Raw genomic sequence first — 27,522 nt, forward strand, 5'->3', positions numbered from 1 at the left:
TCTATGTTATCTAGGGGTGATAGCTTAGTGGATAGTGTTGTATCTGCTCTAGCTTTTCTAAGTAATAGGAGGTTTGAAAAGCCTTGTTGAGAACAGGTCGTGGTTTTCCTGCCTTGAGCAAGGAGATTTCCACGTAAATTTGTTTGTTCAACCTTTACTTTCAGCACTTATTTTACTGTTCATTATTATAACTGTGCTGAGGACCTGGTCCCATCGAAATAAGTGGATGAAACTTTTAGTTACTATTCTTGCTTAGTTAAGGAACCTGATTCTTAACTGATAACTAGACAAATACATTCCAACAATTGGTATCAAAGCAGGTGCTCTCTAGCTGGTTAACACCAAGAGAGATTCCTGTAGAAGAATGATTGCTCCACTAAACAGAATTAAGGAAACGTCAAAGAAAGAGGTGAAGAAAGAGAAGTCTCTAGCTCTCAAGGTGACATTAGATAGAACTTATGATGGAGATGATGAAATGACATACCTCCCAAGAAGGTTTCAAAAATTGGTTAGGAAACATAGAGGTTTTCGAAAGGAAAGAAACTCAAACAGAGCTGCAAATGCTAATTACCGATGTCATAAGTGTGGAAAGTCAGGACATTTCATCAAATATTACCCCATGCATAAGGTTGAAAACAAAGAGTTTCCAAGACCTGGGGGTGAAAAAGATAGAAGACGGGACCTACTACCCAAGAGGAAAGTAAGAAAAGCTGCAGATGACTATGTTGAGAAGAAAGCTTTTGCTGTCTTGGGGGATTCCTCAAGTGAGTCGGAAGAAGATTCAGAAAACTATGAGGATGTCTTAATGATAGCCGTAGAAGATGATAAAAATGTCTTCAACTCCATTGTCTCATTAATGGCATAATCTAATGATGAAGAGGATCTAAATGAGGTAACTCTTTTTGACCTTAAATATGATCTAGATACTCTTCCAATTTTAGCTTTGAGGAACTTGCTGCTCGTCTTATTGACTCTGTTGATGAATGAACCACTGAAAACTTCATGTTGAGTGAAAAATTAAGTTTGTGTGGGGATGATGATTCAGCTCTTAAATCTCAAATATTTAAATTGACTGTCAGGATAAGTATCCTTGAGTCTGATATTCCAGAACCCAATGAGGGACCTGATACCTCTAAGGGTGGAAAGCGAAAGCTTAGTATTTTTGAAGAGGAACTGGAAGAAAAACTTAAGACTTATGAGTCTAAGTTGGTCACAAATGCTCAACTGAGGAAAGATCTGACCAAGGTAAGGGAAGAGTTAAATCAATTTTTGAAGTGGACTGACTTATTTAAAATTATCTCTAACTTATCTGGTCAGAGTTTCAATGGCAAGAAGGGGCTGGGATGCAGACTAAATAGAACCTCCTTATAATCCCCATAGCAAATACGTGTCTGTAGCTTATAATCTTTTGTGCACACACTGTGGTAGAAATGGTCACATGAAAGAGAAGTGTGAGATTTTGAAAAGAGCTAAAGAAAGGCATGTGAAGTTTGTCAGATCTGAAAATAATCAAGAAAAGAAAAAATGGTGACCTATTCCTCGTGCTAAACCTGTCAGATCCGACAGTAATGTGAAAAAGGAACGTAACGGACCTGGTCCACCCTATCGTTTTAGTAAGAACACCTTGCCCCCTTGGACAGGAAGATTTCTTGTTAAGACTTTTAACAGCTACTGGGAACTCCGTTTGAAGTGGGTTCCCAAGTCTAACAAGTAATTCTTGTGCAGAAGAGAGGAAGCAGTGAGTGTTGGTTCATAAATAGCAAATTCTCATGACACATGACTAAGAAGGTTACAAAACCTCCTCTCTCTCAAGTCACTTCAAGGTGGAGGTGTCTCTTTTGGTGAATGACAAGAAATGTTACATTATTGGTGTAGATTTGTGATGAATGAAATGAAGTTAAGCTCTTATCATATAACTATTTTGTCACAAACTTTCTCTCTCAGGCCATGATCTGTTAACTGCTCGTTATGACAGTCTCACTGACCTCAATGCTCGAGGTGAGAATAATGAGACATGATTGAAGAGATGTGCTCATAAGTGTTGCGTTTCTGCACAAACCTGCGTCAGGGGGCCTGGTCCAGTCTGCATAAAATGATATTTGCAGATAACAAATGTTGTAATGATGATGTTTAAGGAGAAGCAAAACAGACCATCCTTCAGCAAGGCTTATCCGGTGTATAAAATGTGTGCATTAAAAAAGATATTCATGCGCTTTTTGATGAGTCTAGAATAATTGAGAAGTTGCAAAAGAAAGAAAACTCTGAGATGGAGGGACTGCTTCAGAATCAGAGAGATGGTCTAGATAGTGAGCTTGTTGAAGAACATTCTCTTCATAAATCCAGTAATCTCAAGGAAGTTGATGCATATGATGAACCCGATGAGGGACTCGGTCCTCTAGACAGCGTTGAACAAAGATGATGCAGTTCAAACTATAATGTGAATTCTTAAGGTGAGAATGAAGAAGCTGATCAAGCTTAGTTTGAAAGATGCAATGTATGACAGTTGGTTCCTAAACAAGTTGATCGGGTTGTCCAAGTTGCTTCTCACGTCAGAGGTTGGTGAGGCGTTAGTATACTACACCAATCAGAATAGAGGAGGGTGTTTGTCCAACGCATAATAACTCTTTATGTTTGATATTTTTAGCATGACAAAACACCATATTATATTCATTCATCCAAATAAGGAAGTCAGCAAGCAAGCCTTTTCAAGAACTCACAAAGAAGTTTTTAAGGGACCTAGTCCCTGCAAGACTGCGACGTGAAAAGGTGAAAAGACATTTGTCAGAAAAGCTGCAACCTCTGATGCGGTAGGTGCACAACTTTCCCAACAGCAGGCCTTCATCCAATTGGATGGCTTCAACTAATTTGTGGGAAATTATATTATCTCTTTCCAACAAACACAAATTCAAGATTTGGAAAACTAAAACCAAAAGATCTTAAAAAGAGAAGTTCATCTTCAAGGAAGAACTCAAGCACAAAAATACATACAACAAGGACCTGATCAAGAGAAGAAGTGCTTTCTGTACCTGCTGTTGTTCTTAAATGTTTGTATTGAGATTAACTTGTAGGATTCATTTCATTGATTGTTAGAAACGTTTCAAACCTGGTTTAAGTCTTGTAGGAACATAGTTAGGAGTAACTTTGTGTCTTACTGTAAACGTCTATATTAATCAGTTGGGTTAGTATAGTGGGCGGTGTGGTATCCTCTTAGTTGAAGTCTAAGTTATCTAGGGGTGATAGCTTAGTGGGCAGTGTTGTATTTGTTCTGGCTCGTCTAAGTAATAGGTGGTATTGCTTAGTGTGGAGATTAGCATGCTAATATCATGTTGTAATTGTCTTTTACTTTTGCTTGTTGAGGATTAGTGAAAGCGGTTTGAAAAGTCCTGTTGAGAAAAAGTCGTGGTTTTCCTCCCATGAGCAAGGAGGTTTCCACGTAAAGTTGTTTGTTCAATCTTTACTTTTAGTACTTAGTTTACTATTCGTTATTATAACTGTGCTGAAGACCTAGTCCCATCGAAACAAGTGGACGCATGTTCTTGCTGAGTCAAGGGACCTGGTCCTTGACTAATAAATGGAAGCATACATTCCAACAGTTTCGCACCCAGTGTTCAGTACCCGCATCCGAATTTGTGTCGGGATGTCTCACAGTGTGGGTAAAGCGCTCTCTAATAGGTAACCAAGGGAACTTGAATGGAGACCTGATTGAGGAGTAAGGAGTACATAACACTCCACCATAACCCTTGTTCATAGCATATTACTATATTGCTTATTTTAACCAGTTTGTGCTTTTGGCGAGTTTTGTTCAAAGATTTCTTTTTAACATCATATCTTCTCTTTTTTATCTAAAGTATTTAGTCACAAAGTTTGACTTCATCTCAGTGATTGTTTTATTTCATTTACTTAATTATCATTGAGTACATGATCATTGATAATTTAGTGGATGGGAATGTTACTTGAAAGAGATGGTAAATGTTATGTAAAGAAAAACCCCCCATCAAGTGCCTTTTTTTGCATTTCCTTCATTTATGTATCTTAACTTTCCCCCTTATGCTTGTTAGAACAATGTCAAAATTAATTCATTTTATCTTTTTAGGGATGAGACTAGTATTTCTTTGTCAATGCATTTAATGTAATTGCTCAATGTCTTGCATTCTTTCTAATAAACTAGTGTTCTGCAACCTTCAACAGGCAGATAAGAGAGGTATGGTTGGTTTGCAGGAACAGGTAATCCTTTAGTAAATCTGTTATCTGATCCTTGAATATGTTTTTGGCGGTTAACTTACTTCTGAAATTTCAGGTTTTTGTTCGGAAAGTGATTGAGCTTCATGATAAATATTTGGCATATGTGAACAACTGTTTCCAAAACCACACTTTTTCACAAGGTATGTGTTAGACCAAAGGATAGTTGTCTAATTTAATTATTCTACTCTGTGCGTTGGGTCTGTGCATCAGGGTAAAAGTAAATTGCTAATATATGTCCTCTGATCACTATCTAGGCACTTAAAGAAGCTTTCGAACTTTCTGCACAAGGGTGTTGCTGGTAGCTCAAGCACTAAACTTCTTTCCACATTCTGCAACGTCATTATCAAAAAGGCAAAAGTGAAAATTTGAGTGATGAAGCCATGGAAGAGAGTTTGGAAAAGGTGAGCTCTTGCTCTATAGATCCCCGTCGCTTCTTTTCCTCAAGAGCATCTGCTTTTTCTTTGTACTACTGGAGTTGGAGAAAGCTGATAATAGATCTTACTTGCAGGTGGTAAAGCTTATATTGATGATAAGGTCTTGTTTGCAAATTTCTATAGGTAGAGTTACCTCTACTGTGTATCTCAACCACTACTCGAATTTTCTTCTTTGTTACAAGTCTACGACTTCCTTTTTTTAGGAGAAGGCTAGATCGACTGTTGTTATTTGATAACAGTGTCAATGATGAACATGAGAGAAGTGTCCTAACAAAGTTGAAGCAGCAGTGTGGGGGGCAGTTCATATCAAAGATGGAGAGAATGGTAAGCTATCTAGATCAATTATGTTAAATTTGAGGCTATGTTCTCTGGTGACATTTAGGTCACAGATTTGACATGGGCAAAGGAAAATCAAGGCAGCTTTGAGGAGTATTTGAGCAATAGTCCAATAACAAATCCAGGAATTGACTTGACGGTGATTGTCTTGACTACTGGCTTTTGGCCTAGCTACAAGTCTTTTGATCTCCACCTCCCAGTAGAAATGGTATATCATATTAATATGTTTATTGGATTTATGTTGATTTTATCTTGGTTTTGACCCTAGTTCCTCTTGCTGGAAGTTCTTCTCTTTCGGGAAGGAATGATGCATGCTTTTTTGCTTGAATCATTTTTCTTTTCAAACGTCCTTTCGTTGATTCATTTTATGTTGTGCATTGTCAGGTTAGGTGCATTGAAACATTCAAGGAGTTTTATCAAACACAAACGAACGATAGGAAACTTAAGTGGACATACTCTTTGGGAACTTGCAACATAAATGGAAATTTTGAGCCAAAGACTATTGAGCTCATTGTCACCACTTATCAGGTTAATTTTTTTCTTACTTTTTGAAATCGGATAGTCTTAGTTAATTTGAAATATTGCTATTACGGTATCAATGAGAAAATGAGATTGAGACTTCTTCCTTTTTCATAGGCTTCTGCTCTGTTGCTATTTAATGCATCAGATAGATTGAGTTATCAGGAAATCATGACTCAATTAAACCTATCAGATGATGATGTTGTTCGGCTTCTTCATTCCCTTTCATGTGCTAAGTACAAGATTCTCAACAAGGAGCCAAGCACCAAAACAATTTCTCCGACTAATGTCTTTGAGTTCAACTCAAAGTTCACTGACAAAATGAGGAGGATCAAGGTACAATTAATGATGAGTAAGTTTAGCCTTATTAATATGAATTGTTGCACTACATTACTGACACCTTGAGGATATTATTGTAATGGGTATGCAGATACCTCTCCCTCCTGTTGATGAGAAGAAAAGGGTAATTGAAGACGTTGAAATGGATAGGCGGAATGATGTATATGCTTCAATTATGCGTATTATGAAGAGCCATAAAGTATTGGCGCAGCAGCAGCTGGTTATGGAATGCATTCAGATGTTGGGACAAATATTTAAGGTATCCCTAGAGTTAAATTGTACTTCTCAATTTTAATGTTTGGTATTAAATTTCAACTGAGCTAATTACTTTGTTTTGAATACTCCATAGCCTGATGTCAAAGTTATCAAGAAGAGAATCGAAGATTTGATAAGTAGACAATACTTAGCGAGGGACAAATATAACCCAAATTTGTTCAAGTACTTGGCATGATTTGTGCCAATCATATTACTTGCAGAAACACATAACTTCCTGGACCTTTGATTGCCTTGCATCAGGAGCGTGAAACATTTTGTAAACAATTGGATAACATCTCAGGAAAAAGTAGATTTGTCTGTCAGATACGATTGCCGTAACTTCTTCCTATCTTATTATCCCTTTCACTTGCTCTATTATGTATTTTGTCAATAGCTTATCCTCTCTGGATTCAGCACAATGGTATTTATTTTTAGTACATGCTCTGCAATCCTACTTTTTTAAATCTGCAATCCGGCTAAACAAATGTCATCAGACATGTCATTTATTCTTGAATGATGATTCAATATTTGGAGGGTAGAACAATAATGATTAATATGAACAATGAAGGTTGGTGTCTCCTGTAATAATATGTGAAGCTCAACTCATCAAATTAACATCTGACGAAACTCGGAAGTATATATTAGGAAGATAAATAAATAAAATTCTTCCCTATATAATATATTTCTTTCGTTTCAATTTGTTTGATCTACTTTTCTTTTAGGTCTTCTTAGAAAAGAATGACTTTTACCTTTTCTAACAACTTCTATTTCAACTTTTTAGATGATATGTTTAAGAGCACAAGATTAAAAGATTTTTACATATCTTTAATTTGACACCACAAAATTCAAGTCTTTTTACATATTTGAACTCTATATCAAGTCTACTCAATTTGGAACATAGGGAGTATATGTTATGAATTATTATGATGGTGGATGTTAATGTGCATATGCATTAGTATTTGATGAATGTCAATAGTCTTATGCAGTTGTAGACCTGTTTTTATTGCTCTCTGGTAGTGTGGCGTGATAAAGAATACTAAAAAAGATTGAGACTCCATCCATGGTTTAACGAAGATCTCTATATACTTGTTCAGAATAAGTAAGATATTCGATCTGTGTGCCTAAGAGCAACTCAAACAAAGATGAGTTTGGTGTGGTCTGAATTCAAACATGCATCTCCGTCTATTGGTGGGTGCGTAAATGACGTCGTGTGGGGGCGCCAATGTAGTGAACAAAAGGAGTCAAGTTGCTGACCTGGATGACATGGGGGCTGCCACGGAGAGTAATCACATGGATATGCCACGTAAGAGCTCTAGAAGAGTAATTCCTCCTAAAAAACTTGGCGATTACGTTTGGAAGAGTGGGAGGTCACGTGACAAAGGACAGAATTTGTTGCAACAAAAGGTATAAACAGAACAGTACTGGGCATAATGGGGCAAGCAAAAATTATGATGGATCTTTCTGTTAGCTCATCTCTAGTTTCTCATATCTTTCTTCATTCTATCTTCTCATCCTATTTCTTTTATCTATCTAGCACTAGTATTACTTCTAGTATTCCAAATTGCCTTACATATAGTTTATCAAGTATTGTTATTGTTTGCAGAAGTTGTAGTTGGTTCAGTTTATTAATACAAGGGTGTCTTTGAGAACTACTGTTATTATTCATTAGTAATCACTTTGTTACATTGGTGCTTTCATCCAGAGGTCTTTTATGGAGGACCAACAATTCAAGGCTCTAATTGCATAATCAATGAAAGAAGTAAAGGATTCATTCGCCAAGGATATCGCTGACATGCGAGGCTTATTCCAAGAGATGGTGGGAAAATTAGTTCCGATGGGTGCTCCTCAACGAGATCCGTTCATGGATGCTCCGGCACCGACCCTTCATCATAAACCAGCTTCGGTTGAGTTGGGTCGTTTTGGTGGACAAAATCCCGAAGCATGGTTATTTCAGGCCGAGCGTTACCTTGATTTTTATGGCATCGCTGCTGCTCACAGATTGACCTTAGCGTCTTTTTACCTTGATGGAGAAGCCTTGGATTGGTATCGATGGTTGTTTCGTAACAAATAACTAGTCGGATGGGATCATTTCGTTGAGAAAGTGAAGATTCGTTTTCAACCAAAAGGGCTTGAGTCAGCAGAGGGAAGATTGGCGAAACTCCGTTAGACAACCATGGTATCAGAGTTCCAGGGACGTTTTGAGGCTATGGCAAACCAGACCAATGATATCTCGGAGGGGCTAATGGTTCGTCTGTTAATCTCTTGGCTAAGAGAGGATATTAAGGGTTCAGTTTTTGCTCATGGACCTAAAAGTTTTGAAGAAGCTCTTGATTTGGCTCATACACATGAGAAGAGGATTCAGGCATAAAAGGGATAGGTACGACCCGCCTTTGCTAATAGAATTCCACCCTTGCTTCCAAATCCTAGCACCAAAACATTTCACGATCCATCTTCTAAATCAATTGTTCCTTCTTCATTATCGACCCCAACTCAGAGTAGGCCACCACTCAGGCATTTAACACACGCTGAGATCCAAAGTCGTCGAGAGCGTGGTCTTTGTTGTTACTGTGAGGAGAAGTATACTGTAGTCCATAAATGTAAAACCCCACCCCATCTTCTACTCCTTACAGATGGGACAGATATGGACCCTCTGTTGCCAGACCCTTTTGTCACAGATGATATTTTGGCTGAGGATTTGCAGTGCATAGAGTTACAGGAACACTCCGCTATTTCCTACAATGCACTAGCCGGAGGGAGTTCACCTTCTACACTACGATTTACGAGGCAAATGAATGGGACTTTGATTCAGATCTTGGTGCATGGAGGAAGTACCCATAATTTTATTCAGGAACGAGTTGCACGCTTTCTGCAATTGTCCATTGAAACCATCTCTAGCTTCCCTGTGGTTGTGCGGAGTGGCCAGCGCCTCCGTTGTGACGGAGTGGCCAGAGGCCTCATGTTGTTAATTCAGGGAACTACGCTCACTGAAGACTTGTATATTTTGTCACTCCATGGTGCCGACCTTGTTCTCGGGGTTTCTTGGTTAGCAAAACTAGGTCCAGTTGTCACTAACTATGCGACGAGAACTTTGGAATTCAATTTAGGAGGAAACCAATTAGTATGGCAAGGTGTATCTCCAACTGATGTGAAACCCGTACAACTCCATAGCTTAAGACGAATGGCAGCTACGGAAGCCATTGCATCCTCTTTTTGTTTGGAGATAGTTACTGGATATAACTCTGTTACAGAGCAGCCTACTGTGGAACTAGAAACCTTGTTAGAACTATATGCTGATGTATTTCAAAAGCCATCGGAATGGCCACCTTCTCGTATCCAGGATCATGCTATACATCTCAACTCTGGGGCACAACCGGTGAATGTTAAACCTTATAGTATCATTATTTCCAAAAACAGGTCATGGAGCAAATGGTTTCAGAAATGCTTAAAGAAGGGGTAAACGGGCTAGTACCAGTCCATTCTCATCGCCGGTATTGTTGGTTAGAAGAAAGACGGTACGTGGCATTTTTGTGTTGACTATCGAGCACTCAATGCAATCAAAGTAAAAGATCGGTTCCCAATCCGAACTATTGATGAATTATTTGACGAATTGCATGGGGCTCACTATTTTTCTAAGCTTGATTTACTCGCAGGTTACCAACAGATTCGTGTGATGCCTGAGGATGTGTCTAAAACGGCCTTTCGAACTCATGATGGTCACTATGATTTCTTAGTAATGCCATTTGGATTAACTAATGCTCCTTCAACCTTCCAGGCAACAATGAATGATATTTTTAAGCCACACTTGCGTCGTTTTGTTCTCGTATTTTTTGATGATATCTTGGTCTACAACCCTACTTGGAACACGCATTTGGAGCATCTAGAGATTGTCTTAAAATTGCTGCGACAACATCAATTAGTGGCTAAGCACTCTAAGTGTTTGTTTGGGCAGTCATCAGTTGATTACTTGGGTCACATTATTTCAGCTCAAGGCTTGGCAGTGAATCCAGATAAAATTGAGGTGATACAACAATGGCTCCCTCCTAAAACAGTAAAAGAGGTACGCAGTTTCCTTGGACTCGCTGGGTATTATTGACGTTTTATTCACCACTTTGCAGCTATAGCAGGGCCTTTGTATAACTTGTTGCGGCAGACTCCTACCAGTGGACAGAGGCAGAGCAGTAGGCCTTTGACACTCTTAAGGCCAAACTGGTTTCTACTCCTATCTTATCTCTGCCTGACTTTAGCCAAGAATTTCAGGTTGAGACTGATGCCTTGGGGAAAGGCATTGGTGCTATACTTTATCAAAAGGGTCATCCAATCGCATACTTCAGTCAACAATTAAGTGCCCAAATGCAAAATACATCCACTTAACATAGAGAAATGTTTGCAATAACTCAAGTGGTGAGTAAATGGAGGCAATACTTGTTGGGGCGAAAGTTCACTATTATTACTGATCAACAATCATTGAGGAGCCTCACGAATCAGACTATTCAAACTCCTGAGCAACAAAAATGGCTCACCAAGTTAGTGGGGTTTGATTTCCACATAGTCTATAGGCCTGGGAAACAAAATGCTGCTGCAGACGCACTTTCTCGTAGCTTTGAGGAAGCCTATATGAGCATCTCTATTACGTCACTGGAACTGGAACAAGAGTATAGACAACTAAATACTAACCACTATGAGTTAATAACAATATAACAAGCGAAACAAAAATTGGATGAGGACTTTGTTGATTACAAGTTTAAGGAGGGGAAATTATTTTACAAAGGTCGGATAGTAATTCCAACTGATTCACCTTTGCGCCATAAGTTAATGTTTGAGTTTCATGCCACTTCAATTGGAGGTCATGCTGGGGTTGCTCGAACTTACCATCGATTGGCCTCCAACCTTTTTTGGAAGCATATGTGCAAGGATGTTCAGTCTTTTGTTGCAATTTGTCAAATTTGCCAACAGATGAAAGACTCTCACTTGCACCCGACAGGTTTACTTCAGCACTTGCCAATACCGGACCAAGTCTTTGAGGATATTGCCATGGATTTTATCACTTGCCTTCCAAGCTCCAAAGGCAAGACTACTATTATGACTGTGGTGGATCGTCTCACCAAATATGGGCATTTTATACCCTTACCATCCACTTTCTCTACTTATACGGTGGCTGAAGCATTTGTGATTTGGGTTATTAGGTTACACGGAACCCCTCGAACTATTGTAACAGATCGAGATCCTCGCTTTCTTCACTCTTTTTGGCAGGAGATTCATCGTTTACAAGGGTCCACGTTGTCTATGAGTACAACTTATCACCCTCAGACGAATGGCCAATTTGAGGCACTCAATAAATGTGTTGAGCAGTACATTAGATGTTATGTTGATGATGTTCCTGCTACTTGGGTTTCCATGTTGCCTTGGGATGAGTTTTGGTACAATACTTCGTACCAAACTTCCGCAGGCATGGCCCCTTTTTAGGCGTTGTATGGTCGTGAGCCTCCTACTGTTGCACGATATATATTGGGAAGTACATCCAGTGAGTTAGTAGAGTCATTTTTGCTGCAAAGGGACAAAGTGTTACAATTACTCAAACATAATTTGGCAAATGTTCAAAATCGCATGAAGGCTTTCGCTGACAAATCTCGCACTGAGATTACATATGAGGTAGGGGAATGGGTCTTTGTGAAGCTTAAACCTTACAAGCAGTCTACTCTGCGTTTGCAACGCGATTATAAGTTGGGGCGGCACTACTTTGGTCCTTACAAAATTTTGAAACGTGTAGGTGTTGTGGCTTACAAATTGGATCTTCCTGAGGCTGCTAAAATTCATTATGTATTCCATGTTTCTGTCTTGAAACGATGTGTTGGTGAACCAGTTCAACAAGTCACTCCATTGCAGCTCACAGACACAATATCCTTAGCAGATCAACCTAACCCCAACCTTGAGGACAAGGTTGTTTTTTAGAGAGGGGGTATTGTTGTGAACAAAAGGAGTCAAGTTGCTGACCTGGATGACATGGGGGTTGCCACGGAGAGTATCACATGGATATGCCACGTAAGAGCTCTAGAAGAGTAATTCCTCCTAAAAGACTTGGCGATTACGTTTGGAAGAGTGGGAGGTCACGTGACAAAGGACAGAATTTGCTGCAACAAAAGGTATAAACAGAACAGTACTGGGCATAATGGGGCAAGCAAAAATTATGATGGATCTTTCTGTTAGCTCATCTCTATTTCTCTAGTTTCTCATCTCTTTCTTCATTCTATCTTCTCATCCTATTTCTTTTATCTATCTAGCACTAGTATTACTTCTAGTATTCCAAATTGCCTTACATATAGTTTATCAAGTATTGTTATTGTTTACAGAAGTTGTAGTTGGTTCAGTTTATTAATACAAGGGTGTCTTTGAGAACTACTATTATTATTCATCAGTAATCACTTTGTTACAACCATTATATCCCCCAATGAATTGATGGTCCTTCGACCTTTGTTTGGTTCAGATGACCAACACAGATTTTTGGTTCATACCTTCTCCGTTCAGTTAAGTGACTTTCGCCTTCTATCCTCTCTATTAGAAAAGTAAGCAAATTACGTCATATCTTAATTTAAATTGATTGTGGCATGTGCAATGGTCATCAATGATGATTCATTAATGTCCACTGATTCAAACTACACCCCCTTTATAAATGTGTTTATAATATTTCATTTTTTTGTGTGTTTCTTTAATAAAACATCTTATTTGTACTTATATAGGAAATAATAAGGTCTAACTTAATAATCCTAATAACGGGCCATAAAAGCATCCCTTAAAGCTGGATCCAAATTTTTTACATCTCCCACTTACACATAATGAGAGTGTTCTTTAAATCTGAGAACATGTTCTCATCTCCACAATTATTCATATAGGAAATTAGACCGTGCAACCAATATATTGTGAGAGTTAACTGATATATATATATATATATATGTTAGGAATATATAATCTCTCTTCGAGTATAAACCTGTAAGTACATCATAAAGTACACAGTACTCCATGTCATATGAATTATATTTGATACAATCACTATAATTAAAATGACCATTAGCGGTATTTAATTCTTAATTGCCATTAAATATGTATTTTTAGCAGCAATTTTCACTCTTTACATATGTCTCTAAGACTCTAGCGACATTGGTTCTAATGTCACTAAACTAATACCGGTAAAGACGTAAGCACTCTTTATTAGTGTCAATATTTAATGCCGTTAAAAGTTATTTTTGTTGTAGTGAATCTCTGAGACTTTAGGATACTGTTTGAAGAAGAAGCAAGAAAATCTTAGAGGCAAAATGTTGAAATTAAAAAAAATATATTTGGATTGTGAAAAAGACAGGTCAAGTTCGATTTTTGGAGGAAAAAAGAAGAGAAGAGAAGTTAGCGAAGAAGTTAGAAGCAACAAATAGCAGGATAAGGACAAGAAGAAGCAAGGTACAAATGAATTTCAAGTTGGGAAGAAAAAATTGAAGACAAGGATGACTCTATTACCCAAACCTAAAGCCACACAAGGAATGGAGATTGAAAAAAAAAGAAAAGATATTGATGTAATCAATCCAGGTGTATATATGATAACTGAAATTGAAGTTGTTTATGTTTTCTTCTACAATTTATGAAAAAACATGATATTTGTTCAAAAAGTATCAAAGAAGGTGGACTGGGGTGAGTCTTCGAATCCATTGATAAAAAGAGCAACACTGAGAGATGATTAGAATTTCTCAAGTCTAAGAAGGGCAAATTCTATACCAATTTCACGTCAAAGATATACACTGGGTTCATATCATATTCGTACCAAAAGAATATCAATTTCAAATCAATTCTTAACTAGTAATTTTGTTTGTTATATAAATAGTATATGAATTGCATACATGTTTTTATCAATATCTATAGCAATTTTATATTAAGAGTGTATATAACAACATCAAACCATTATAATGTAAATATTATTTAATAGGAACTAATTGTATACCACTTCATACTATTATTATGTACTAGTTTCGAGAATGTGCGTTGCATGCTTGTCTCATATATTTCTTATCAAACAATTCTAATGATCGACCATTTCAACAACTTTTTAATCTTCTTCATTTTTTAACCTGTGCATGAAATCTAACAAAGAAATGTAGAAATGGAGGTAGAATATTGAAGAGGAGTCAATCTTAAGCTGCTTCCAACATTACAAGACATTTGTTAAGATATAGAAACCTGAATTCAAAACAAAATGTTATATCACCACAATAATAATTTTGACAGTGTTTGCTAAGATTATAGACATTAGAACTTGGGACAAAATAGACCTGTAAAAGGAGCTCAAACTACATAAAAAAAAACCTATTCTACACTTCATTTAACTAAGAATTATCAAAAGAATGCAAATATTTTGGGACGATATCCACATGTTCTTATAAATGAGTCTTGTGCCTGAAACAATTCCATCAAGTTGTCTTGCTTGCTCGGGGACTAACACCCAAGTAGATTGCAATGAGACCCTTAATACCAAACATCATGGCCATTGAGATCTGCTTAAGATTATTTTTCATATTCCTTGTCTTATCAAGGGATTGCGCACTTAATAAAATGACAAGCCACGAGAAAATCTTGTATCTAATAACATGGCACCAAAGACGTCAAAGATGATGGTTATGAAGCCATATTAATCTGTAGGAAGATCTTGTGGACCACCCAGCGAAGGCTTGTACATTTTTGCCGCTATGTTCGAGTAAAAAGATTCAATGGATTTGCAAATTCAATTGCTATTCGGGTGACTTAAACAAGGGACCTTAGGTAAAGGAAGATGAAAAGAATGAAATTATTAAAGATATTTTAGCCAAAAATTTAAAAGACCCATCGATTTCCAACTTAATATTTGACCTTTGGTTTATCAGTTTGCTCACAAATAAGAGATGAAGAAGCAATTGAAGAAGTATCATGCATCGAGAAAAAGAAGAGTCTATTGACTTAAATCATAATTATGAGTACTTTTACTGCAATATTATTAATGTAGATAATGGCTTCTTTTACATATATATAGAGAGAGAGATAAGTGTCAAAAACACACCTAAACTATCCCCTTTTTTTACCTTCATACATAAACTATTGAGAGTGTTAAATTTATACCTAAACTATTACTTTTTAGTTTGAGAAACACACCTATGTGTAATATACACTCTCTTTTATTTGAAAAAAACATTGACGCATGACATTTCACATGGATAAAATATTTCATCTTGATAAAAATTAAATACTGAACTATTAATACTAATTAAAGATTAAAGTATTACTATCCATAAAAAATTAACTTTTTCAAAAATAAAATTTAAATTATTTTTCTTACCCCCATTCCACTACCTCCTCCACGTCCCCTACCCTCAAAAAATTGATATTATTTTATTTTTAAAAAAAATAAAAAAATTTCCCCCATCCTATTTAACCCTCCGCTCCTAATTTTTATTTCTTTTTTTATATTTTTTTCATTTTGTGTAAGATATGTATGTACATAAATTTTTAGAAAAATAGTTTTTATTTAGTGTATCGAATGTAAAATAAATAAGTACAAAATTAAAATTGTCTTGCAACGACAAGTAAAAAATATTTTCAATATGTATTGATCTAAGACAAAATAAAAAAAAATGGAAGCGGAGGATTCAGTGGAATGGGTACATTTATTTTTTTAAAAAATAAAATATATCCAAATTAGTATTTGAGGGGGGGGGGGGGGGGAGGGACGAAGTAAAAAAAATATATTATAAAAGAAATTTAGAAAAAAAAACTTAAAAAGTGGTTGGGGTGGGGGCGGTGAGAGGAAGTGATGGATTGAGGTAAGAAAAATATTTTACATTTATTTTATAAAAAATATAATTTTTTTGGATATAATTTATTAATTTTAAATAACACTAATAGTTTATTTAATTTTTGTCAAGGTTGAATGTTTTGTCCACGTGGAGTGTGATGTGACAATTGTTAAAAATAAAAGAGATTGTATTATACACATCACGATGACAATAATATAAAAGAGAAAGATATTCTCAAACTAAAAAGTGATAGGTTATGTATGAAATTCACACTTTCAGTAGTTTAGGTATGAAACTCAAACAAATGATTTAGTTTAGGTGTGTCTTTGAAACTTATCTCATATATATATTATATACGAAAAATGACCAAAATTGCCTCCGAACTATGTGAAATAGACCATATATATCCTTCGTTACATTTTTGGGATAAAAAATGTTCCTGCTGTTATCCTAAGAGATCATAAATACCCTCAAGAGTTAACACCCCTAATTTTTATTGACGTAGCTTGCCAACGTGGGACCAATCTTTCCATCTAAGTGTTGCCAACTAGGATTCACTACAATAGAACTAGACCTTTAGCGGCGACAGCAGTCGCCACCAAAGCCTAGAAAATCGCCACTAAGACTTTTTAACATTAAATTCTAATTTTGTGTTTTCTTCTTCATTATTTTTAAAATATCAAAAATGATATCGATTAAGTAGGATTTGAAAACACTGTTGTTTTATTTTTATGTCATATGTAAATGTATAAAATGTACAATGATGCATTATATAATAAGAGATTTGAATCAAAAAGTAATTTTGATGATTTTTCATAATAATATTGAATATTTTTAATATATATATATATATATATATGCAAGTTATTTATTTTAGAAAATTAGTTGAAATCAAAAATTAATTATCATGTTTTTTGTTTAAAAAATAGGTTGTACTAGCGAATGGTTGTGGAGCCTTAGTCGTCACTAAAAATCACTCATAGTCTTTAGTGACAATATTTTGGGATAGTTTGACAACTTTGTAGCCACTAAAGGTCAAGTTCTTCTGTAGTGAATCTTAGTTGGTATCGGTTAGGTGGAGGGATTAATCTCGTGTGGCTTGTCATGTCACTAAAAATTTAGGGTTTTAACTCTTGAGGGTATTTGTGGTTTCCAGGGAGAACAACAGGGGTAGTTTTGATCCCACTATGTAATGGAGACTATAAATGGTCTATTTTGCATAGTTTAGGGGCATTTCTAACCCTTTTCCGTTAATTTAATATAAAGCGAACGAACAAAAAAAAGGGGGGGTCTAATATCCCATCTTAAAAAGGACTAATTTTACCAAGAAGCAATTAGGAAAGAACCAAGTTATGCTTAAGTTGTATGTTTTGTATTCACTTCAAATGACCATAACTTTCATATCACAATGAGTTAAATGCCCTATAAGATATCAAATGAAAGGTCTTGGAATCCTATTTCCAACGCCAGTGAGTTTGCTTAATTTCAATTTTAGATGAGAGAGATATGCCCATCTGAAGTCTAGGAAAACTACCCAGATTAGTGAGGGGTACTTTGGTCTTCTCCTTAACCCTATCAACTTAAAACGAATTTAGTAATATTTTTGTGGTAAAATCTGATTTGGTTCAGATTTCATTATCCTAAATACGCTTAGGGTTTTGAGAGGATTTCAAGAAGTGGCGAAAAGAGAAAAGGTTCAAGGCGTTCCTCAAGATTCGGGAGATTTGTCGAGGGATTTCGCCAAATTAAGAGATGTGAGTTCTCATAGTGTTGGGTTCGTTCACCCACATGCCAATCATGTAATTTTAAAGAAAATTCCATTCTTGAGTTTTTAGGATTGGAATCCTTGATGAGTTTCCTTAAAGTTTCATTCTAAATATTGATTGTTGGGGTTTTGATGAATTCGTGAGGTGAATCTTAGTGATTTGAAGGTTTGAGTAGATTATCGTGTACTTATATTGGGTATTCGAATATAAGTAAGTTGAGAAGAAACCATTCGTTTATAGGCGAATTGGAGTCAGAAAATGAGCAAGAAAATTCGTAGAGGAGTTTCTGGGCAGTGGTTGGTGCGCCGCCCCACCAGTGCACCAGGAACAAGTTCTTGTAGTTCAGGAGATCGCTCCCCGGGCCACTATGTGTGCCAGGGTCTTCTGCCCCACCCTTTTTCCATCATTTTGTACGTCTGAGTCCTTTTAAGTGTACCTTTACTCCCTATTGATTCTAACTTCTCTAAACTACAACTAAACATCGACAGATCATCTATGACATGAAATCATAACCCTTGAATTCATAATTCATAATTCAAATTCATAGTAGTGTTAGAAGTCAAGTCTTGAGAGTTCTTTCGAGTCATTTCGAGAAGTCTTTTACAATCTTTTAAAACTTGCTTCAAGTCATTTTGAGAATCTGAAAAGCTGAAGAATATCAAAAGTAAGGTGCAGGAAAGATCGGAAGTTGCCCGGAGAAACTTAAAACGCATTTCACGCAATAGCGAGGCTTGGTTAACTAGTGTTGATACCATAACTGAACATGTGAAAGCTTTAAGGCAAGGTGCACCTGACATTAAAAGGGGTTGCTTTTATGGTTGGTGGCCAAACCTGAAGTCACGTTACTCGATAAGCAGGAGACCTAAGAAAATTACACTGGAGTTGATTCAACTTCAAAATGAAAGCAACAGGCCTTATATAATCTCCTGCGATCATCAAGTTCAAAGGTGAGGCTATACCTAGTAACTATGGTGAGGTGTTTGACTCCAGAAAATTGAAAGAGAAAGAGGTCATGGAAACTTCGAGAGATGACGGGGTCACTATGATTGGGATATGTGGTTTGGGAGGTATTGGTACGACAACACTGGCTAACAAAATCAGACAAAAGCTGAAACAAGAAAGGTTGTTCAAAGATGTCGTCATTGTAACTATCAGTCAACAACCAGATTTGAATAAATTCAAGGTAAGATCGCAGAAGGACTCAGGCTGAATTTAGAAGGGGATGATTTGTGGAGTCGTGGAGATCAGTGCACACAAGGTTAATGGATCAGAACAGCCACACCCTTGTAATCTTGAATAATGTTTGAGAGTCTCTCCGTGATCTAGAGAAACTTGGAAGTCCCAGTGGTAGCAACCACAACCACCAGTGCAAAGTGACAGATGCATCATGGAAAATGCCAGGTTTCAACAGTTGGTAGGTTAAAAGATCCCCATCAGGAAGCAAATGTCCCAACGATGGCTCCAGTAGGACAGCACACAACGGAGAAATCAACGACTGCTGGATCCGGTGAAACTGAGGAGTCTAGAAATTCAGGCTTCTCGCTTTTCTCTTTCACACCCGATCCTTTTTCTTTAAAAGAAGGGATGGTAAGGAACTTATCTTCAAATTTGACAATAAACCACATTGCGGGTGAAAGTGGCTACAATAAGAAAGAACCCATTGAAGAGTACAATCCATTTGCAAATCATATTGAGTTTCCCGTTAACGATAGAGAAGGTGGCTGCCTGCCTGAGATTTTAGTTTTTATCTTCTGCTGATTGATGGAAGTTTGAGAACATGTAATTTTGGTGCACAATAATCCACCTCATGATTTTTTTTTACCTTGCCATGACTTCCTTTATATGGTTTGATTTACTTTGAATTTTTAAAAATTGTCTTTTTCTTACTGGTGCAAGGAGAGTAAAAGTTGAGTTGGGAGGATGTTATATATTTCAATGAGTATTTGTCTTTACAAATAGAGGTGGAACTAGAATTTTTAATAAGGAGGTTCAAAATCTGTAAAAATAGACACATGAAGTAGTCGAAAGGGGTTTGACATCTACTATATACTTATAAAATTATTTTAACCATGTAAAAATAATATAATTTTCCGTCGACCCCTTCTTAGAAGGTAGATCCGCCCCGGTTTACAAATTATTGTGGTTCTTGGTCTCTGATAGAATATATATCTTCACTTTACAAAATAATGGACTAGGTCCCTTACTACACTAATGAATATAACCAGAAAGTTAAATGCAGTAAAATCAACACAATGATTTTACGTGGAAACCTTCTTGCTTAAGGGAGTAAAACCACGACCTGTCTCACGGGATTTTCAATCATTTTCACTAATCTTCAAAAGCAAAAGTAAAACACGATTACAACAAATGTGAGAAGAAGTTTTTAATCTCACGTTTAAGCAATAGTCTCTATTGCTTAACAAGCCTAAGTAGAAAACAATCTACCCACTAAGCTATCCCACTTGCACAACCTAGACTTTTAACCCTACCCACTGATTCCTTTATAGTTTCAGGAATAGTTTACAATATAAGAACAAGAGAATATATTCCTAAACAGCTACACTAAAAGCTCCAGAGATTACTGTTGTTCTTGGAATAATTCTACCTTTCGTTTCCTAGCAGCCTTTGCAAATGTTCTTGAAAAGTTCTATCTCAAGTTGCAAAAACTACCCAAGATGCTTAGGAAAGTGCCTTTTATATGGACAACTCACTTTCCTTAAACTCTTTGCCATTGGTTGGAGAAGTCTCACTTTCTGACGCCATCGGGAAGTGTGCACCTACTTTCTGTACCGTCTCCAACTGGTAGTCAACTGGCTCGTCACATTGAGAGTCTGGTACCTCTAAAAGGTCTCTGGGTTTGTTTCATCTTCAACACTCAAGCAAGAAACCTGGTACCTTTACAAGGTCCCTAAGTTTGTCAAATCATCAAAACTGCAAATAACATTTTCCCCCTTTTTGATGATGACAAACAATGGTCTCAGATCTCCTCTAACTTTGTTCCCCCTTACTATATTCCCCCACATGTATGATCATTCAGCTTATTCCCCCTCACTGTATTCCCCCACATATATGATCATTCAGCTATTTAGCTACTTACTAGTTTTACTTCCCCCTTTTGGCATCATAAAAAAGATATACAGTAAACCAGTAATGTCAACAGTAATATTGAATAAGATCAAAGCTAAAAAACAATCAATAAGGAAGGGAAAAGCATTCACAAAAGACTATAATCAGAACAACAGAGGAATAAGTTAACCAGCATTCCATAATAACATTTATACATTAAAATCAAACAAACTGATAATCCAACAACACAAAGATAAGCCACAGAAAGAAAGACACAAGGGATCTTTTTAACAGGCTTGGAAGAGGGAGGTGGATGAGACAGGGACTGGATGATGAGAGTGAGACGTGCATTGGCAGCATCATTATCTTTAATTGTCTTCTCCTGTAAGGCAGTGATCTTAGCCTTCAACTCTGTATTCTCTCTCTCCAGAGGTTGTACCACGGAAGAACCAGGTCCCTCATTCTGTGCAGTGAGTAGTTCTGCTTTGAGTATGACAATTTCGGCCTCTTTACCACTCAAACGCATAGTGAGCTCCTCAACCTCATGCTTGAGTTGATCCTGATCTTCGATGAGTTGAGCCATCTTGCTCTTGGGATTGCCTCTCCCTTCAATACACTCACACTCGACCAGGGTACTCTCCGAGATAGTCTGTTTAACCATCCCGACCTTTCCAACACTGAGAGGAATTTGAAAATGCTTGAATACTTCCGTGAGAAAGTATCTGTATCCCATTCCATGAACACCTTTCCTCTCGATGACGGTTTTGTAGATATGCTCAAGCATAAAACTTGGGAGATTCAGGGCTTCGAAGCTACACAACATCTCCATCACAAACAAGTCAGCAGCAGTTGCTGAGTGTTTCTTACCTCTTCCCTCTGGAAAACTTCAGTTTGCTCACCCCTTGATTCTTCCCGCATCATAGCCAAACTCTCAATCACCAACTCTTCACTTGCTGCCAATATATTAGACTCAGATGCCTTATGCTTGGGCAAATCTCCTTCAAAGAGATTATCAGGCAGCATTTCTTGCAACGGACCAGGTTCAGTAGGAAAGCATGTGCTATTTAGATCTATGGCATAGAATGGATTGTCGGGTGTATCTTGCTGAGAACTAGAAGGGGCATTGGATCTGGAATTTACAGTAGACGGAGAGTAGAAAGCAAGTGTCTCTATTTCGCTAAGAGCATTTAGCATCTGTTTAGAGGTAGAAGAAGGAGAAGACATGTTTGACAAACAAAGAAAAAAAAGCTTTTCGAACAGAGAGAAGAAGAAGAAGAAACAAAGTTTGCCTTTTTAACTTTTGCTTAAACCCTTCTTGAAACAAAAAGAATGTTAAGGGACGGATGTGGATTTCAAAAAGAAGTAATGAGGGTTTTTAAAAGGCGTGAAAAGGTGTCAGGTCCGTGATTGGATGTGTCGCTTGAGAGAGAAGCGATGGGACTAATGGTCAAAATGACCGATGACTGACACGTGGCATTATCAACGGTCATAATTTTCAGTTTCAAATTAATGTGTAAATGCTAACCTGGACAGGCACCAGGTACCATGCACAGTTACATCCTCATTCCCCAGTTGTTCTAGTCATTTTCTTTGCTAGGCCAGTTCTTCCCGAAAGTATATCTACAAAAGGTACAAAAGGGATCTTTATTCAAATATTTAAATATTCACACAAAGGATACCTGCACTACAATTTTAGCCATCAAGGGAATTTAATTGTTGGAAGCTAAGAACATCACTTAGAGATCAACATGCCCAACTTCAACCGATTTCTCTCAAATTGATCTTTACTGAGAGCCTTGGTGAAGATATCTGCAATTTGCTTCTCCGTTGGACAATATGTAAGCACAATATTTCCCTTCTCAACATTATCTCTGAAAAAGTGATGTCTAACATCAATATGCTTTGTTCTCTTATGATGGACTGGATTCTTTCCCATACTAATAGCACTAGTATTGTCACACATAAGAGGAATTGCTTTGATGTGAATCCCAAAATTTTCCAAGTGTTGTCTGATCCACAACAACTGTGAACAGCAGGCTGCAGCAGCTACATACTCAGCTTCAGCAGTTGAAAGAGCCACAGAGTTCTGCTTCTTGGTTACCCAAGAGATGGGTGATGATCCAAGGAAATGAGCCATTCCAGAAGTACTCTTTCTGTCAACTTGATAACCAGCAAAATCAGCATCTGCAAAACCAACTAGATCAAAAGTATCGCCTGCAAGATAGAAGAGAACCAGGTCCCTTGTTTTCTTCAGGTACCTAAGAATGCGTTTTGCAGCCTTCAAGTGTGAGTCACAAGGACATGCTTTAAACCTAGCACACATTCCAACACTATAAACAATATCAGGCCTGCTAGCAGTCAGATATAACAAGGATCCAATGATTCCTCTGTACATTATTTGATTCACAAGAGGATCAGATTCCTCTACTACAAGCTTGGAATTTGTTCCCGTAGGAGTATCAATAGGTTTAGAGTCAAACATATTGAATTTCTTCAGTAGCTCCTTAATGTACTTCTCCTGACAGATTGAAATCCCATTTGATGATTGCTTGATTTGTAAACCCAAGAAGAATGTCAGTTCACCCATCATTCTCATTTCAAATTCCTTTCCTATTAATGATGAGAATTCTTCACACAAATGTTCTGAAGTAGCTCCAAAAATTATGTCATCCACATAAACTTGAATGATAAGCAATTCTTGTTCTCTTTTTAATAAGAACAAAGTATTGTCTATCTTGCCTCTTTTGAAACCATTCTTCAGCAGAAACTTTGACAGCCTTTCATACCATGCTCTTGGAGCCTGCTTCAGACCATACAGTGCCTTATTCAAGCTGAACACATGATCTGGTAGCTCTACATCTTCAAAACCAGGAGGTTGTTTGACAAATACCTCCTCTTTGATATCTCCATTCAGAAATGCACTCTTCACATCCATTTGATACAGCTTGAACCCCATGAATGCAGCAAAAGCTATTAAAATTCTGATAGCCTCCATTCTGGCAACAGGTGCAAAAGTCTCATCATAGTCTATTCCCTCTTCTTGATTATATCCTTGAACCACCAACATGGATTTATTTCTAGTAATCACTCCTTTTCCATCAAGCTTGTTTCTGAAAACCCATCTGGTTCCAATTACTGTTCTGCCTGCAGGTCGAGGAACCAGGTACCATACCTTGCTTCTTTCAAACTGATGAAGTTCTTCTTGCAGAGAGTTGATCCAATCTGCATAACCTAATGCTTCTTTCACATTCTTGGGCTCAATAGATGATATGAATGTTGAAAATGCAACTAGATTTCTTGTTTTTGATCTAGTATGAATTCCATAAATCAAAGGAGAAATAAGATTATCAAGAGGATGTGATGAACTATGCTTCCATCCTGATCTTGGAGCATACTGGTTGAGCTGATCAACATGTTCTTCTTCATCAAGAGAGACATCATTTTCTGGAGAGTTTGATGTACTCTGGCTGGAATTCAGAGTAGTACCAGGTATTCATCACACTTTTCCACCTCATCAGCCTCTTCAGGTAGATTATGATTCTGATCATCACAATCAGTTTTCAGTTGTTGTTCTGCATCATCTTCGCTTCCTTCAATTTTCTGTGAATTGAACAGTTTGATCACATCATCTTCATCATTTGATCCATTATTCTTCAAGCTTCCATCTTCATCAAATACAACATAAATGCTTTCTTCAATGCATTGAGTTCATTTGTTGAATATTCTGTAAGCCTTACTCGATGAAGAATATCCAACAAATACTCCTTCATCACTCCTAGGATCAAATTTTCCCAGATCATCCTTTCCATTATTCAGCAGAAAACACATGCATCCAAATGCTCTAAGATAGCTCAGCATAGGGTTTCTGTTGTTGAGCAGCTCATAGGGGGTCTTATTCAAAAGAACTCTTATCAGACACCTGTTGGTAACATGACATGCTGTGTTGACAGCTTTAGCCCAGAAATTTTCAAGGAGATTTGATTCAATAATCATAGTTCTGGCAATGTTCACCAAGGTTCTGTTTTTGCTTTCCACTACTCCATTTTGTTGAGGAGTTCTAGGAGCAGAAAAATTATGACTGGTACCATTCTCCATGCAGAATTTATCCAGTTTTGAGTTCTCAAACTCAGTACCATGATCAGATCGAATGCTGCAAATGACTTGATTCAATTTTGTTTGAATCATTTTGAAAAACACCACCAAATCTTCAGCTGTTTCTGCCTTTGATTTCAAGAATCCTGTCCATGTATATCTCGGGTAATCATCAACAATCACCAAAATATATTTCTTGCCATTTCTGCTTTGAACCTTCAAGGTTCCACACAAGTCCATGTGAAGCAGGTCTAGTGTTCTTGATGATGTTACTTGCTTTTTAGGCTTAAAGGATAATCTGATTTGTTTTCCTTTAACACAAGCTTCACAGATTTTATTTTCAGAAAACTTCAGCTTTGGCAGACCTCGGACGAGGTCCTTAGAAATCAGTTTGTTCAATAAAGATGAGCTCACATTCCCCAGCCTACGATGCCAAAGTTCAGCATTCTCATTCTGAGCACTAAGACATGTCAGGTCATCTCCATGAGACGTTTCCAAGTTGGACACATACATATTTTTACTTCTGTGAGCAGTGAGAATTACTTTCTTTGTAGTTAGACTCACCACAGTGCACTTCTCAGAAGTAAATTTGACTTCATTTCCTTTGTCACAGATTTGAGACACGCTCAACAAACTGTACTTCAACCCATCCACATGATACACATTGTCAATTGAATCTTCAAGAGATCTTCTCACTTTGCCAACTCCCAAAATGTACCCCTTTTTTCCATCACCAAAAGAGACACCTCCTCCTTGAAGTGTCTTGAGTGAGAGGAAATTTTTTACATCACCACTCATATGTTTAGAGCATCCACTGTCCATATACCAATATTGACTGTTGCTCCTCTCACTCACCTGCACCAAGAATCAATTGTTCAGCTTGGGAACCCATTTCAATTTGAGTTCCCAGAAGGCAGACAAAGGAGTGATCAGATTGTATTTAGTCCAATAGGGTAGATTTTGAAGCTTTCTAAAAAAGGACATTGGAGTAGTGACATATTTTTTCTTTGAAAATCTGTGAGTTGAAACATGCTTTGGAGGACCAGGTCTCTCTTTTGGTAAATTTTGCCTTTCAACATAATTAGAGAGTCTTTCATAGGAGTTTCTCCAGCCAGCACACTCTCCCTTTAAATGCCCATTCTTACCACAATGAAGACAGAGCAGATTGTCAGACACAAATACATACTTACTGTGAGGATTATAAGGAGGAGTGATGTTCAAACTTCCTAGTCCTTTCTTATTGAAATTACTCTGATTTGTTGCATTTGACAATAACTTTGAGGATTTTATCCACTTAAGAGATTTTTCAAGTTCTTCCTTAAGTTTGACAATATCCTTTTCTAATTTGTTGCTTTTCTCCAACGACAGACCAAGGTTTTTCTCAGAGTTTTTCAATTTTTCTTGAATTTCAACTTGCAAACCATTTGACATTCCATTTAGCTTTTCAGCTTCTTCAGTTATCTGATTCAACTGGTTCTTAAGTTCAGAATTATCAGACTCTAGAGACACCATTCTCGACATTTTCTCTTCAAGTTTAACTTTGTTTTCAGTTAAACTGTCAAGTTCAGCATTCATGGTGCCTCTTTCAGATGTTAACTCAATTACAGAATCAATCATGACTTTTGCCAATGTTCTCAATTTTTTAAGAGAATAATTATCCAAGTCATTTTTCATATCAAGAAGAGTTACCTGGTCGTCCTCTTCTTCATTTTCTGTATGAGCCATGAGAGCAAACATTTCATAGAAAATGGTTTCCTCCTCATGTACAGCCACCATAGACACATCATTTGATTCATCGGGATCTTCTGAATCACTTGAAAAATCACCCCACGCAGCAAGATCCTTTTTGACCACCAAGTTTGCAACAGCTTTTCGATCTCTCTTACCGAGTACCAGGTCCCTTCTCTTCTCTTTGTCACTTCTTGGATTTTGATGTTCCTTGTTTTCATTCTTAAGCAGAAGACACTCTCTAATAAAGTGTCCAGCTTTTCCACACTTGTAGCGTGTATCACCTTGAGTAGCATTTCGAAGACCATTTGTTCCTCTTTTAAAAACTATGTTTTTTCTCACAATTTTTTGAAATCTTCTGATAAGATATGCCATATCATCATCACTGGAATCTTCATTTGATTTGTACTTCAGCATCAATGACTTATCCTTTTTAGCTTCCTTCTTTGATGAATCGTAATTTCGATTCATCTCATATGTCTTCAGATTTCCAATCAAAGCATCCATTGTCAGCACCTTCAAATCTTTGGCTTCTGTGATGGCATCAACCTTGCTTTCCCAAGATTTTGGAAGAATTCGAAGTACTTTTCTGACTTGTTTGCTCATGCTTATAAAATCACCAAAACTTCGCAGCTGATTTGTAATGGAAGACAATTTTGTGAACATGTCATGAATTGTTTCTCCTTCCTCATTTTGAAGTTCTCATACCGTGAGGTAAGCATGCCAATCTTTGATTCTTTGACTTGTTCAGTTCCTTCATAAGCAGTGTTCAAACAGTCCCAAATTTCCTTAGCAGACTCACAAGAGGAAACCCTGTTGAACTCATCAGGTCCTATCCTACAGACAAGAAGAGTTTTTGCTTTATAGCCCTTCTTAATCTTTTTTCTATCAGCTTCGTCGTATTTCTGTCTAGGCTTTGGAACAAGACTAGTTTTCTCTCCA

General features: G+C 37.1%; 3 protein-coding genes and 1 pseudogene across 3 annotated transcripts; 3 read left to right on the top strand and 1 right to left on the bottom strand.

Annotated features, from left to right (window-relative positions):
• Positions 1-364: 364 nt before the first annotated feature.
• LOC104647749 (uncharacterized) lies at positions 365-865 on the top strand. The gene has a single exon (XM_010323403.1). The coding sequence runs from the start codon at positions 365-367 to the stop codon at positions 863-865; it is 501 nt and encodes a 166-aa protein (XP_010321705.1).
• A 1,591-nt stretch (positions 866-2,456) lies between these two features.
• On the top strand, positions 2,457-6,321 carry LOC101254526 (cullin-1-like; annotated as a pseudogene).
• A 1,977-nt stretch (positions 6,322-8,298) lies between these two features.
• On the top strand, positions 8,299-11,588 carry LOC138346864 (uncharacterized). Its single transcript, XM_069294762.1, has 6 exons — positions 8,299-8,487; positions 8,620-9,498; positions 9,540-9,618; positions 9,776-10,182; positions 10,276-10,413; positions 11,079-11,588. The coding sequence occupies exons 1-6, from the start codon at positions 8,299-8,301 to the stop codon at positions 11,586-11,588; spliced, it is 2,202 nt and encodes a 733-aa protein (XP_069150863.1).
• A 10,904-nt stretch (positions 11,589-22,492) lies between these two features.
• Positions 22,493-23,347, bottom strand: LOC138346880 (secreted RxLR effector protein 161-like). Its single transcript, XM_069294763.1, has 2 exons — positions 22,722-23,347; positions 22,493-22,631 (listed from the first exon to the last, which is right to left on the bottom strand). The coding sequence occupies exons 1-2, from the start codon at positions 23,345-23,347 to the stop codon at positions 22,493-22,495; spliced, it is 765 nt and encodes a 254-aa protein (XP_069150864.1).
• Between the last annotated feature and the right edge of the window lie 4,175 nt (positions 23,348-27,522).

Source organism: Solanum lycopersicum, chromosome 1 (genome assembly GCF_036512215.1).
Source record: "Solanum lycopersicum chromosome 1, SLM_r2.1".
NCBI classification, from domain to species: domain Eukaryota; kingdom Viridiplantae; phylum Streptophyta; class Magnoliopsida; order Solanales; family Solanaceae; genus Solanum; species Solanum lycopersicum.

Coding starts and splice junctions, on each gene's coding strand:
- LOC138346880 (XM_069294763.1), bottom strand. CDS start 23,347: ATGGGTGAACTGACATTCTTCTTGGGTTTACAAATCAAGCAATCATCA. Junction 22,632..22,721: donor ATCAAAGCAATTCCTCTTAT/GTGTGACAATAC, acceptor TCACTTTTTCAG/AGATAATGTTGAGAAGGGAA.
- LOC104647749 (XM_010323403.1), top strand. CDS start 365: ATGATTGCTCCACTAAACAGAATTAAGGAAACGTCAAAGAAAGAGGTG.
- LOC138346864 (XM_069294762.1), top strand. CDS start 8,299: ATGGTATCAGAGTTCCAGGGACGTTTTGAGGCTATGGCAAACCAGACC. Junction 8,488..8,619: donor CACATGAGAAGAGGATTCAG/GCATAAAAGGGA, acceptor ACCCCAACTCAG/AGTAGGCCACCACTCAGGCA. Junction 10,414..11,078: donor TGCCTTGGGGAAAGGCATTG/GTGCTATACTTT, acceptor ATTTGCCAACAG/ATGAAAGACTCTCACTTGCA.